This window comes from Bos indicus x Bos taurus, chromosome 23 (assembly GCF_003369695.1).
Source record: "Bos indicus x Bos taurus breed Angus x Brahman F1 hybrid chromosome 23, Bos_hybrid_MaternalHap_v2.0, whole genome shotgun sequence".
NCBI classification, from domain to species: domain Eukaryota; kingdom Metazoa; phylum Chordata; class Mammalia; order Artiodactyla; family Bovidae; genus Bos; species Bos indicus x Bos taurus.
The window spans coordinates 21,847,729-21,863,207 of record NC_040098.1 but is presented as its reverse complement, the minus strand read 5'-3'; the positions used below and the strand labels follow the sequence as shown (position 1 = coordinate 21,863,207).

Genomic DNA, 15,479 nt, shown 5'->3' with positions numbered 1-15,479 from the left:
TAACCAAGATCATCCAAACTCAGTAAGAGGGCAGCACATCCACTGCTGTGTGATAAATAGTGACTCAGTGGATCAACACTTATCACTGAGCCATGTTTTTAGAGATTGGCAGTAGCAGAAAAATCTACTTATGAAGAGAGAAACAAATACCAGGAAATATTTTTTAAAGGATGCTTAGATGGGAAACTGCTAAAATATTTCTGGTGGAAAGACAAGTTGATGTGTGCTATTCAAACTCTATTTCCCCAATTCTAGTAACTTAAGACTACATGCTACGTAGCAGAAAATAGGGATCCAAAGACATATTTGTGTGTATCTAGGCAACACTTAGATTGTATAGATGAACCCAAAAGGAGGTGACTTACCCCCAAATCATTCATATTTGTAAAAATGAATTACAGTTAAAGACAAATTGTCTTCCAGTTCCTCCTTGCTGGGTAATCAGAGAGGCCAAAAAAGCAAGAAATAAACCAGGGGTTCAAAATTTTGGCTGCACAACAAATTTACCTGGAAGCTTTAATTTTCTAATCCTAAATAACCTGATGTCAGAGTAACATTCTCAACCAATTAAATAAAAATTTCTGGGTATGAAACTCAGCCATAAGTTGTTGTTCTTGTTTTAAGTTCCCCAGGTGATATTTTTGTGCAGCCAAATTCAAGTGCTATTGAACTAAAAGTTTCCTATTCTTGCACTCAGTCCCTAAGCCACACTTAAGTATGTCATTACAAGGGCAGCCCTCCCTCCTTCCTAGACCTAGACTCACCTCTCAGATTCATCTTTTAGCCTAAGACCGTACTCCCCTGATGCTTAACAGATTTCCATAAGAGTGGGAGGGATGTGACAGAGCTCAAAATAGTGATCTACAGCCTGTCTGTAAGTTTGTTTTTGGAATCACTTAGCCCCGTACAGTATGAGGTATCTGAAGCATCATGTATCATTTCAAATTGTATCCTCAGCATCTAACACACCTGCCACACTGAAAGGACTCAATACACACTAAATGGACAATCTCCATAGCCAGACAACACTCTGCTGACTTACCACAAATTCTGCAAAGATGACTTGTGAAAAGAGAAGCAAAAGAAGCTGAGGGTAGGCTGATCTGTGAGTCCGTGAGGACTTTATAACTGGGCATTGAAACCCTCAAAGGAGAAACGGCATGGCAGTGTTACCTGAAATCCCCAGATCACAGATTGCTAAATTGACAGTCATTATTTCCGCAGGTCTCAGCTTCTTTTTTCGTCTAGAAGACATATAAAGGACATACCCATTTCCAAACGTGGACAGAATCCCTACAAGGAAAAATAGAAATTTCCATCATTAAGACTAGGATTTAGAGCTGCCTCGGATATGAAACACTTCTCAATTTCAAAAACGGACACCATTGATTTAAGAGGGTAGTGAGAGGACTCTAAATAAAAATCTAAGTTAAGAAGATGAAATAAAAAGCATGAGGTGTAAGTGACAGGCGAGGGATGGGTTGCCTCCAAAAAGGATAGGAGTCAGGGGTTATTAAACTGCACTTACCCAGAAAAAGGAGCCACTGATTTCCCAGTGAAGCTCAGGAGGGTGAGGGAATCCCCATGGTCAGTACTTGTACTAGCCCCCAGGATGGAGCATCTCCTTAGCCATCTTTAGAGTACTGGCTTTATAGAAAAAACTCCTTCCCTCTGATGAGAAGGGTGAACCCCTTGGCTATCAGTAAATTCTGAAGACGAAGTGACCCAAACAAACTGAGGTGCTTTTACTCTCCTTGTGGACTCCTGAGGGGGAACTGGCATTCAGGAGTGGCAGAGGCCAGACTAGGTTAGCATGGCCCCCTGCAAGGACAGGGTTCATCTCCTGGAGACACATCCAGGGCTTTTTGCATCCTGCGGACATGGACGTTGGGTGTCTGCCACTGCTACTGGAGTAGGCACGGAGGGGAAGTGGGTGACAATTGGTAACGTGGGCTCTCCCCCTCCCACCAAAGGGAGAGAAGGTGGCCGTCAACCCACCAACCTACCAACAATGGTATCAATGTGTTCCCACTTTTAATATCCTTTTATTAATGACTGATCAGCTTTGGCATTACAATGATAACTGTTCAAAAGCTCTTGCAAACCCAGTTTAAATCCAAAAAGACCCAATCCCTACTGACTTTAGTGAAGAAAAGAATACACCTACTTCCATAGCTTAACATGTAGAGTAGATTTCTTCAGGAATTCTTGCTTCATAGCTGTGTATAAATGAGAATCTGGTACAGCTGCCTTTAGTAGTAAGGAATAAGGAGAGTATTAACAGGAGAAACCCAGATTTTTCTATCTTAACTTCTACTTCTCCACCACAATTCATTTGAGGGGCAGCCGTGTGTTTCACAGCTGGGTGTTTCAGCTGATGGTATGAAACCAGCAGGCACTAACTGCTTCGTGCTCTTAGGAAATTGTGAATTCCAGGCGTCAGATTGGCCTTGTGGGCCATTAAAACCTCTTTAGCTTTCTTAAGACAGAAGAGGCAAAAAATAGGAGAGACTGTGGAGATTCCAGAGCAAACCAACTGCAATGAAACCCAGGTCTCATTCAAGGGAACCAGCTAGCAAGGCGCACTGGGAAATTAAAAAGTGACAACATGGCTGGAAAAATTACAAACACGTGGCTTCTACTTCGTATCCAAAAAGATTAAAAGCAGTAACTATGCATTTGATACACAAAGATCATTTAAACATCCTTTGTCTTTTTCTTCTGAGAATACTGAATTTCTTACTTTTCCTTTCTCAAATTATTTTTACTACTGATTCATTAAGGCTTCACCCAGTGCCCAAAGCTTATCAAAAAAATAGTCAACTCTCTACGAGCTACATATAAATTGTTCTCACAGGCAATCTCCCCTAGGGGAATATTAACAGAACACAAGCTTATTTTTAATGAGAGTTAAAAGGAGAAGAAGATGAAGAAGGTAAAAGCTAAAGCAAGGGGGACTTTTTTGATGATGACAATCCTGACTCTTTCTATGAATACAAAAATGTTAGATCTTGTGTATAGACCCTTGATGAACTAAGTGTTTCTAGTAAAAGAACAGAGGATGGAAATGGGTCTCTTGTTTATTTCTCCTCTATTCCAAACTCACGTTATTTTTTCATCTTCCAGTTTTCCTTAAGACTTCTAGTATTTCACAAGAATTTCACTCTACTGGTTCCTTAAAAGAATCTGGGCACATCCTTACACCTGTCCTAGAAGTAGGGGAATCAGGCACAGAACCAAGCCCAAAACTGGGTCAAGGATGAGTCCAGCCTCCCCTTCCCTCCAGCTGAATCTGGCTGCACCCTGAACAGAGACCTGGGAACATACGTTTGGTCCCACCTTCGACTCCCTGAGTCATCTGAGGCTCCCTTTGTTCCTGGATTCTTTTGGGACCTCTTTTCCTGGAGCCTCCTCAGTTCCTCCACTTGAATATTACAGTAGATTTTCCTTCAGACCCCTAAACATCCTATTTTGTGTCATCTGGAGATATCTGTCAGGTTACAGATGCTACTTTGTAATTCATTCCTCACAACTGATTGAGACAAATTCTATTTATAAGATGTCTATTTTTCTGTCTTTTCTGATCACTGAAGGTACTTACGTTTAATAAAAATGCAATGTGGATTTTACTACCAGATAGTCTCTGTGTGGGCAGAGGGCAGTTTGCCCATTATGTTCACAGCTGTGTTTCCAGCAGCATAAACAGTGGCAAAGGATGGGCCCTTTGCCCATACAGTTGTGTTTGAAAGGATGTGGAGGTCCATTTATAAGAAACAGAATTTAAGTCAGTATGATAATAACTAATAACAAAACCAAGGACTCAGGAAAACCCTTTGCAGTAGAATTTCTAATTCAATTTCATTAATTCCTTTTCCTCAAGCACTGACCATAGAGGGGTCTCCAGACTTTTCTAATGAGTTTGGCTAATTTCAGGAGGTTAAATGAAAGTCTTAGCCAGTAATAAGTAGATGAGAAAGAGAGATGGGAGGAGGAAAGAAGGGAAAAGGAGAGAAAGAAAGAAATTGAGAAAGCTTGACCCAACATGTAAAAAGATTAAAGGCAGACACATCTAAAGACGTAACCCACCTGCATGCTGGTTACCCAAATTTAAAACAATGATTTTAAATGTAAGAAAAATATTACGGTTGAATCTAATTACCTAGACTGGTGCTGTCCAATAGAAATATAATGGAAACCAGAAATATGAGTCACATGCATATTTAATTTTTTTCTGGTAGTCATATCAAGCAAAATAAAAATATTACTATTTATTTTGAAAATATATTTATTTAACCTAATGGGTTAGCTGTGTGTGCTATGCTAAGTCGCTTCAGTTGTGCTCAACTCTGCATGACCCTACAGATTGTGGCCCGCCAGGCTCCTCTGTCAATGGGATTTTCCAGGCAAAAATACTGGAGTGGATTGCCATGCCCTCCTCCAGGGGATCTTCCCAAACCAGGGATCGAACCGGCATTTCTTGGTCTCTTGCACTGAAAGGCAGGTTCTTTACCACTAGCACCACCTGTAGCCGATTGTTTAAAATTATTAATGAGCTATTTTACATTATTTGTTCTGGTCCTGTGTTTTCAGTATCTGATTTCTATTTACACTACACATGTCTCAATTTGGAGAAGTTAGAAGTACTGAGGAGCCACTTGCGGCCACCACGCTGGATGCCAAAGCCAGGAAGAAGATGCACCACGCTGTGGATCAGGCACAGAAACTTTAGACCCTGGACTGACTTCCACTTATTATTCAGACGTTTTTTCAACTCTCACCAAAATCACTTGGTGATGCTGTCATGGCCAGACTTGACTTCAGGTGAAGCAAACTCAGTATGATCCTCCTGACGGTAGCTTGGGGACAGAGTTCCCTCCGTCGCAAAAAACAGAGGCTAAACTGGATGTATTTTAAGGTCCATTCTGAGCCTATACTCTTAGCATCACATCAAGAACACTTTTCAAAAAGTAAAAGCACTCTATTTTAAATAAGATCTCCTTATCATTAATTTTATTACTCGGTGGACAAACCTACTACCAAAGCAATCAAAATGAAATAGTCTCAAGATAAATTATTTTGCTGTAAAGCTTCTCGGATTATCGAGGGAATATTTATTCCTAATAATAAAGATAATGGAGTCGTTTCTATGAAACATAAAGGCCGGATGCCACCCGTTTTTCCTGCTTCCTCCCACTCTTCATCTCAAAATATACACTTAAGTGTTGGCATCTTTGTGCAAAGTCAAGATAGCAGCCTATGAATTTTCTAGATGCAGCCTTTGCACAGAAAAAAAAAAAAAAACAAGGAAACTTACCAATGATTGTTAAGTAAAAGCCAGCCACTAAATCCGCTTCCCAGGAAAGCTTGGAAGCAAAGGGATCCCCATCGCGAAGATAAGGCGGCCGGCGCTCGTCCGGGGGTGGGGCCGTGTGGTTCAAAGCCATGCTCTCCTCCAGCGCAGCGGTCTGAAAGGCAGACGCGTGCAGGTCACAAGAGCCCAGAAGAAGCCCGCCCGACCCATCTCACGGCCGTGCCCCCAGCTTTAAAATGAAAATCAAGTTCGCAGGGTCATGCTTGAGTCTCTAATAACTGGTGAACACTTGCGCGTTTTTCTTCCACTATCCACATTTGTCAATATTCAATTCGCCAGTGTGTAGGCTATCCAAGTGTCTGTTATTTCCTTCCCACTGCCACCCAGTTTGTGCCACTTCACACCCTCCTTGGGTGAATAAGAGGCTGAAGGCCAAATCTCATCCATTTTACTACTTCTGGCAATTTTTTTTTAACTTTTAAACTTTTTACTTTATATTAGAGTATAGCCGATTAATAATGTAGTGATAATTTCAGGTGGAGAGGAAAAGGGCTCAGCCAAACGTAGAGTATCCATTCTCCTTGAAATTCCCTTCCCATCCAGGCTGCCACATAAGGCTGCTTCTCAGTTTTTGTAAAGGTCTGAGCCAAGAAAAGATGTGGTTTGGATACACACACACATACATGCACACACACATATGAGATATTTAATCAATATTTATTAAAATCCTATCAATATATAAAATATTTTAATTTGCCAGAGTATAGTGGGTTTTTATTTATCCAAACTGCCCAGAGGAGCATCTCTGTCAGTTATATGTTCAGTGAGCTTCAGAATTTTTCTAAAAGAAAAAATAGTCATTGATTATTAGAGCACTGAATACAAAGAGACATAGAATCTTCACTAAATGAGGTTAAGAACTAAAGGATTGTCAGGAAAGGAACAGAAAAAAAAATATTTTACAATAATAAAATTTAAAGCTGAGTTACTTAAAAACAAAATATCTTTCAACATTAGACTGTTTAGAAATGAGTTCTATTTTGGTAGAACTCTGTAATTGGTGCAGTGATAAAGAATCAGCCAGCCAGTGCAGGAGACCCGGGTTCAATCCCTGGGTCGGGAAGATCCCCTGGAGAAGGAAATGGCAATGCACTTCAGCATTCTTGCCTGGAAAATCCCATGGACAGAGGAGCCTGGCGGGCTACAGTCCGTGGGGTCACAAAGAGTCAGACACGACTGAGTAATTAAACAGCAACAACACTAGGCTCATCCACAGGCAGATTTGAGTTTCAAATTTCTTAAAGCAGAAAGCAACTCCGTTATTGCCCACCCCCACCCCTTCCAATCCATTCTCTAAATCCACTGTTTGCTGTAAAAATACCATATAACAGTGCAAATGCTTCTGTGAAAAGTCTGATATTTCAGGGAAGATGCCAAGAGTTGCAAAAGAAGCCTCCTATCTAAAAGTGAAGAATAAAATAAATGACTGCTCGAGACACCCCCCCCCAGATTTATGATTCTATGCAAAGATTAAAAAAAAAAAAAAAAACTCTTGGAGTAAATTGTATGTCATTAATCACATTATTCATGTTCAGATATTCCTTTGAGCAATAAAATATACTCTGGCACCCTAACATTTGCTACTTAATGGTCTTTTGCCCATAAATAATGCTTCTGAAAACTGTTCTCATAACAGCTTATTATAGAAAAATCTAAAGACATCCCCACTCCTCATCACCTGTAAAAGTTTTCAATATTTTTTGAGTTACTAGCATTGACCTCTATGATTTCACAATAAAAATTAAGAGGTAACTTGAGATGGAGCCAGACCCAAGTTCTCCTGTCTAAACTGAAAGAATTTACAAATGACTATTTAGCAGATACGGAAAACAGAATGGCAAATCATCACCTACTAAGAGGAAGTAAATACTTTAAATCAGTGTCAAGGATGATGATTTAATTCTATCCAACTTTATCCAGTCTTAGAATTATCTTCAAAGAATGTTAGGCCACAGATTTCTCTCTGACCTGCTGAATTGTCACTGTTTAAGGCAGGAGGTAGCATGGACATTGTAGATAGCTACTTATACATAGGATCTGAAAGTGTTCTTCCCAAAATGGGCTTCCCTACTGGGCTGCTCTGGCTTCTGAAAAGTTTGTGGTTTTTTTGCCTGAAAGCTTTATCAACCCCACATTTATTTCTAGGTATATACCATCTGAGGGGCCTCCCAGATGGCACAATGGTAAAGAATCCACCTGCTAATGCAGGAGGCTCAAGAGACACAGGTTCAATCCTTGGGTTAGGAAGATCCTCTGGAGTAGGAAATGGCAACCCACTCCAGTGTTCTTGCCTGGCAAATTCCATGGACAGAGGAGTCTGGCGGGCTACAATGCTTGGGGTCATAAAAAGTTGGACATGACTGAGCACGCATGCATGCACATATATTATCTGAGAAAATAAGATGTGAATCTGTCAGCATCCATGAAATCTTTAACATCAAGGAGTTTCTGAAATGAGTTACTTGGTACCCAGTAGCAGCCAGTGGAGCTGAAAATAAGTGGGATACTGCTGCTGCTGCTAAGTCACTTCAGTCGTGTCCGACTCTGTGCAACCCCATAGACGGCAGCCCACCAGGCTCCCCATCCCTTGGATTCTCCAGGCAAGAACACTGGAGTGGGTTGCCATTTCTTTCTCCAATGCGTGAAAGTGAAAGTGAAGTCGTGTCCGACCCTCAGCAACCCCATGGACTGCAGCCTACCAGGCTCCTCCGTCCATGGGATTTTCCAGGCAAGAGTACTGGAGTGGGGTGCCATTGCCTTCTCCAAAGTGGGATACAGGTAACATCAATTATGGCATAAAGGAGGAGGATGGAAACATGGTAAAACATGGTGATGCTTGAAAGTACACGGAAGGCCATGAAATATCCAGAAAGTTAACAAAGAAGCACCCAAGAGTTAGGGAAAGGACATCAAAGCAAGAAGAGCAGCAAGAATTGACAATATTCAGCTTCTAGAGGTCAAATTTCTTAGCATTAAGCCTAATATAATGTAAGCAAGGAAACACAGATTTTAAAATTCTGTAAGTCCAATGGATGGCTTATCTAGGTCATTGTCAAGTGGGTGTTGGCCCATTTTTACTACTGTCTTCAAAGGCTACCCACAATAGGCCTAGAGGACAAAAGGCCTGTGGTTAGATTCAGTTTAACCTCAATTCCAAAACTATGCTGAATCAAAGTGGTGAAAGCAGATGGACACGCTCATCTTGTCCTTGATCTTAGAGGAAATTCTTTCAGTTTTTCACTATTGAGGATAATGTTTGCCATGGGTTTTTCATATATGGCCTTTAATATGTTCAGGTAGATTCCCTCTATGCCCACTTTCTAGAGAGTTCTTATCATAAATAAGTGTCGAATTTTGTCAAAAACTTTTAAAAGAATTCCTACAGATGAAAAAAATACACACACACATTGATTCCAGAAATGTGTGCCCCTCACTAAGCTGGAGTTTTGCAGTAAGAGGCCAAAAACTTGAGACCAAACTTCCTTGTAGCTCAGCCCCAATGACCAGCCAGCCTGGGCCCCTCATCGTAAGCAGTGAGACCACTACTGAAGACCCAGGGGTGGAATTTTCTTTGCCTGCTTTGTTCTCACCTCTCTGCTGCCCTCTTCAATCTCAGGCTCTGCCTTTTCCGCTGGAGAACCACAGTGCCTTATGCCATCACCCTCACCCTATCCTTTCCTGTCAAATTCTTCTCTAATAAATTGGAGTTGACGCATGTGGTCGACATAGGAGAGTGTTCACAATATATTTGTTGGGGAAGAAAAAAACTATCAAAGACTTATGAATCACTTTTTTTTTTTTAAGTAGAGAAAAAAATAGAAAGATATATATCCAGGGGTTATGTTTTTTTTATTATGAACTGTGGTAGTATTGTTACTATGCATAGTGATATTAGGAGGAATTTTTCCTCTACTTTTTATTTGAGATCACTTGATGATATATTCATTTTCTAATTATGTAGCAGGGGTATGTTACTTTTATAATATCTATATTTTAATATAGGAGTTGTTACAGATTATTTGTGAAATTTGTGAAAATTTTACACCCATTCATTCATATAAACATTTACAAACTACAGGTTGTATGGTAGGCCTCTACTGAGTCCATGAGTCCCTTCCCTTGGGACTTTGTCATTAAGAGGGGGCCTCGCTGGAGTTGAGTTAGATTTTTCTGCAAAAGACTACTCATAGCCCTGCAATCTCAGCACACACAGGGAGCAACTCACACCTCTGCCCCTGATCTGTGCCTAGCACTGGCCTGAATGTATGTCAGCCACAGGTCTGGGACCCAGGAGACACCTTGGGAATTTTCTCCCCATTTCTTGAGTCTCTTCTTGCTCACTGAGTGTTCTATAAATTTAATAAGCATAAACCATGCTCTTCATGGTGATTTTTTTTTCTGTGTCAGCAGCTGCAGAAGCTTGATGTTCATCAGGCAGTCATAATACTCATACTAATATATTGTAAACCACATCTGTTCCCTAGTGAAGCAATCTGGATGATTCTGGCATCCTTGTATTAAGGATATGGTATTTTTGTTTTTTATATACATGAAGAAGGACCCTGCAAGAGCTTCAACAAAGTGGCAATCAAGAAAAAAAAAAATAATAATGTGGGAGCTCAAATAACCCCAATCCAGGTCTCCGGAGAGGTAACCTTTATAAATTAGTTAAGTGTTAATGAGATCCTTGCCTTCTCTACAGGAGAAATATTCACAGCCACAAAGAACACTAGTGATCAGCTGAGGTCGGCTGTCAAACAGAACTGCACATAACACCCTTCAGATTTTCCTGTCGTGGTTCAATATGATGCTAGAGAAAAAAACAGTCTTTTTTTTTTTTGACCCACTTAAGACAAGAAGCATGAGAAGGAAGAGAGGGATAGAGGAAAAGAGAGGAAGTGAAGGCGGGAAAAGGAAGCAAAGAATATTTTCTGCTGCAGAACCAAACCAGCAAGAAAGCGATCAATTCAACTCAATAGCTCCTAAGCCATGTAAAAAGGGGGCTGAGTTGTCTGTTGAGAATAATAACCTTCAAGTCAATTTATTCCAAGCAGTTCAGCTTGAAGCAAATTGACAAATCTAAGGCAATGGGAGGATTGTAAGCCATAGAAGTCTGCTTTAATTCTGTCTTAAATCATTTGTCTTAACTTCTTGTGTGTCAGCTGTCACATAACTCCCAATTCAACCACCTCTCCTCTTCTGAACTTCTGAGTAATGAGTTTGAAATTAATTTATCCCACATTCTCTCCAAACCACTTTTCCCAGGCAAAAGGCACTACAAATTTCATGTAAGAATGACCATTTTAATTCCCAGTTCTCAGTACTTTTCATTCTCAGGACAAGAGTCCCCACCTACTCAATCCAAGTACCAGACAACATTGTCCAATTCTGGCAGGGGGCACATTTGCCCCTTGCTTTGCCTGGGGTACTCCTATTCTCTCTATATTAGGATCTCTTCCTAAGGAAGCAATCAAATAGCCCAGACCTCTGCAGATTATCAAGGTAGGCATTGTCTCAAGAGCATACAGGAAAATGTAAGCCCCAGAGGGGACACCAGAACCTCAGGACCCCTACTGGCATCATGACAGAACACCAGATGGGCAAACCCTTCTCAAGTGGGGAATACTTTTGTCTGTACCCTCACAGTGAACATTTTATTTCCTCCCCCCAGCCCTTAAACTCTAGGATAAAAAGAACCTTGGGCAAAATAAAATGGCTTTGAAAAAGGGATACAAAATCCCCTGCTTCCTTCCCAAATTCATGTCCTGCAGGCTCTAAGCTCATCCAACTCTCCACATCAGATCATGTAGCTGAGATTCCTAGTGACAACATTGCCCTCAGGAATAGTCATGGCCAACATGAAGCACATGCAGAATCTTCAGCAAATGAATCTATTCATATTCCTTTGAGAAGAAATCAGCCATACCACATGAGGGTTAAAGAAAAATGGGAGGAACAACCCGGCTAGACACACAGTTACTTTGACAGGAAACTCAGAGGGCTTCAGACAGATCCGAAACTGTAATTTTACTGCAATCTCTCATTGTTCTACTGTTCTTCCTTGTTGCATTCCTGATCCAATATTCTGTTTCTGCAATGCCTTTTAAACATAAGTTGATAAGCATTAGTTGATAGATTTCACCCTAAACTCAACAAGAGGGAAAAAAAAATCCAGTTCGCTTCATCAATTACACAGTGGCATTCAGCATAAAGAGTCAGACAGAACGGCTCTAACTTGCTCCTCGTTCTTATAACCCCAAAGAGGAGGGAGAGACATCCCCTAAAAGTGAATTAAGAACCGCAGTCTCTGTGTCAGCCTCGGCCATCCTTATCATTCCCTTTAATTTTCCCGACAATCATCTTAGAATTCTTTGTTTCTTCATTTTTTTCCCCCTTGTTAAAACTCACCAATTTAAGGGCCTGCCAAAAAGAAATGTCTTTCCCTGGGCTTCTCAAGCTGGGTTTGCTCAGATCTTGCGATGTCTTCCTATTGGTTCTTTCCAAAACACTAGTTACTCTGCCCTTCAGCTGATTTTAAACAGTATCAAGTGAAAGGTACTCATTTTCTAGACTTTCCTGCTCTCTCCACCCCTCTTTTGAAAGGACCAATCATATCTTTGGAAAAAATAATCTCATTTTATTGAATTATTGAGAAGAGATGTAATTTTTGGAAGCTTAACTTATTGGTGATTAAAACCCAGCAGCAGCTACTGGGCCCAGATATTGATCAGAAACTAGAATAATGCTATTTGCTGACTGTACTTTAAAACACCATACGCTTGCTTTTTTATTTCCAGATTTTAAAATCTCAGATTACTATTTAGGACCAAGAATTAAATCCTAGAGCTTTTTATTAATTGTCTTCTTAGCTTTTTTAAAAATATCAAAGCACACTCTCTTCAATTGCCTAACATAACTTCCTGAAGGAGAGCACAAAAATAGAAAAAGAGAAGCTCACGTATTATTTTTAAAGCATAAACCTTTGTCCTGACCTGGTTTACAGCTCTAAAGGTTTACCAAAATTAAAATCAAGGTTTTTGCTCTCTGGTATTAAGCATCTATGGGATCCTAGCATGGATCAGATATTCTTCGCATAACTGGAATGTGTTTAGAGTTCCACACGCCTTGTTCCATTACAACTCCGAGACAATAATTTTTTGTCAGTAAGAATACTGAGATTGGGGCTTCCCTTGTGGCTCAGTGGTAAAGAATTTGCCTTCCAATGCAGGAGGCACTGGTTCGATCCCTGGTCCAGGAAGTTCCCACATGCCTTGCAGCAACTAAGCCTATGCGTGACAACTGTTAAGGCTGTGCTCCAGAGCCCAGGAGTCACAACTGCTGAAGTCCACATACCCTAAAGCCTGTGCTCTGCAGCAAGAGCTGCCACTGCAATGAGAAGCTCTCGCACTGAAACTAGAGAGGAGCCCCTGATCACTGCAACTAGAGAAAAGCCCACACAGCAATGAAGACCCAGCAGAGCCAAAAAATAAAATAAAATGATAAATAAATTTAAAAAAAAAGAATACTGAGATTTAGAGAAATTCAGCAGCTCATGAGAAGTTATACTACTTAACTCCTAGTAGAATCTCATTAAAAACTTGTGGACTAAATCAATGAACAAACATTTAACCCACACAGAACACTGTTTCAAATGTATTCAAATGTTTTCATGGACAAAGGGAAGAAATTATATGTATTTTAAAGGAAAAAAAAAAGGGTATGTGTCAATAAACACAGTCATTTCAGGCAAGCATCCTAAAAAATAAGACTATTTCAGAGCAGTCCCAAAAAGAAATATTCCCAGAATTTCCAGTACAATCTCAATTTTAAATATTCTATCTTGTCAACACAATAACTGTGCTTTTTCGATCATGAGATCCCATTTTTTAATTTCAGACTTATTGAGGTATAACTGACATACCAAATTATAAAAGATATTTTAAGTATACATCATGGTGATTTGACATACATTGCGAAAGGATTTCCTTCCATTGAGTTAATTAACACATTCCTTGCTTTATATATTTATCTCTGGTTTGTTTTTGTTTGTTTGTTTGTTTTTTGGTGAGAACATTTAACTTACATTCTCTTAGTTTTTTTCTATTATATAATACAATGTTAAATTTCAATTACAGTTACCATGTTGTATGTTAGAGGTTCAGATCTTATTCATCTTATCACTAAAAGTTTCTACCTTTTTACCAACCTCTTTCTATTTCCCCCAGCTTCCAGCTTTGGCAATCCCTTTTCTACTCTCTGTTTCTATCAGTTTGACCTTTTCTTTCTTTAATATTCTGTATATAAATGATATCATGCAATAGTTGTCTTTGTCTGGCTTATTTCACATAGCAGAATGCCCTCTGTTCAGTTCAGTCACTCAGTCGTGTCTGACTCTTTGAGACCCCATGGACTGCAGCACGCCAGGCCTCCCTGTCCATCACCAACTCCTGGAGTTTACTCAAATTCATGTCTATCGAGTCAGTAACGCCATCTAACCATCTCATTCTCTGTCATCCCCTTCTCCTTCTGCCTTCGATCTTTCCCAGCATCAGGATCTTCCAATGTGTCAGTTCTTTGCATCAGGTGGCCAAAGTATTATAGTTTCAGCTTCAGCATCAGTCCTTCCAATGAATATTCAGGGATGATTTCCTTTAGAATTGACTTGTTGGATCTCCTTGCAGTCCAAGGGACTCTCAAGAGTCTTCTCCAACACCACAGTTCAAAAGCATCAATTCTTCAGCACTCAGCTTTCTTTATAGTCCAATTCTCACATCTATACATGACTACTGGAAAAACCATAACTTTGACTAGATGGACCTTTGCTGGCAAAGTAATGTCTCTGCTTTTCAATATGTTGTCTAGGTTGGTCATAGCTTTACTTCCAAGGAGCAAGCATCTTTTAATTTCATGGGTGCAATCACAATCTGCAGTGATTTTGGAGCCCCAAAAAATAAAGCCTCTCACTGTTTCCATTGCTTCCCACCTATTTGCCATGAAGTGATGGGACTGGATGCCATGATCTTAGTTTTCTGAATGTTGAGTTTTAAGCCAACTTCTTTACTCTCCTCTTTCACTTCCATCAAGAGGCTTTTTAGTTCTTTTTCACTTTCTGCATAAGGGTGGTATCATCTGTATATCTGAGGTTATTGATATTTCTCCCAGCAATCTTGATTCCAGCTTGTGCTTCTTCCAGCCCTGCATTTTACATGATGTACTCTGCATATAAGTTAAATAAGCAGGGTGACAATATACAGCCTTGACATACTCCTTTCCCAGTCCAGTTCTAACTGTTTCTTCTTGACCTGCATACAGATTTCTCAGGAGGAAGGTCAGGTGGTCTGGTATTCCCATCTCTTTCAGAATTTCCCACAGTTTGTTGTGATCCACACAGTCAAAGGTTTTGGCATAGTCAATGAAGCAGAAGTAGACATTTTTCTGGAACTCTCTTGCTTTTTTGATGATCCAGTGGATGTTGGCAATTTGATCTCTGGTTCCTCTGCCTTTTTTTTTTTAATTTTATTTTATTTTTAAACTTTACATAATTGTATTAGTTTTGCCAAATATCAAAATGAATCCGCCACAGGTATACATGTGTTCCCCATCCTGAAACCTCCTCCCTCCCCCCTCCCCATACCATCCCTCTGGGTCATCCCAGTGCACTAGCCCCAAGCATCCAGTATCGTGCATCGAACTGGATTGGCAACTCGTTTCTTACATGATATTTTACATGTTTCAATGCCATTCTCCCAAATCTTTCCACCCTCTCCCTCTCCCACAGAGTCCATAAGACTGTTCTATACATCAGTGTCTCTTTTGCTGTCTCGTACACCGGGTTATTGTTACCATCTTTCTAAATTCCATATATATGCATTAGTATACTGGCTTACTTCCTTCTGGCTTACTTCACTCTGTATAATAGGCTCCAGTTTCATCCACCTCATTAGAACTGATTCAAATGTATTCTTTTTAATGGCTGAGTAATACTCCATTGTGTATATGTACCACAGCTTTCTTATCCATTCATCTGCTGATGGACATCTAGGTTGCTTCCATGTCCTGGCTATTATAAACAGTGCTGCGATGAACATTGGGGTACACGTGTCTCTTT

At 40.2% G+C, this 15,479-nt stretch overlaps 1 protein-coding gene across 1 annotated transcript in view; it reads right to left on the bottom strand.

The window, feature by feature from the left end:
* The window catches only part of OPN5 (opsin 5), a 32,377-nt gene extending 26,933 nt beyond the window's left edge, over positions 1-5,444 (bottom strand). Inside the window, exons 1-2 of the mRNA XM_027523962.1 lie at positions 5,315-5,444; positions 1,174-1,293 (exon numbers count right to left, since the gene is read on the bottom strand). Of these exons, the coding sequence (XP_027379763.1) occupies positions 1,174-1,293; positions 5,315-5,444 (250 nt within the window). The remainder of the gene's footprint in view (positions 1-1,173; positions 1,294-5,314) is intronic.
* Between the last annotated feature and the right edge of the window lie 10,035 nt (positions 5,445-15,479).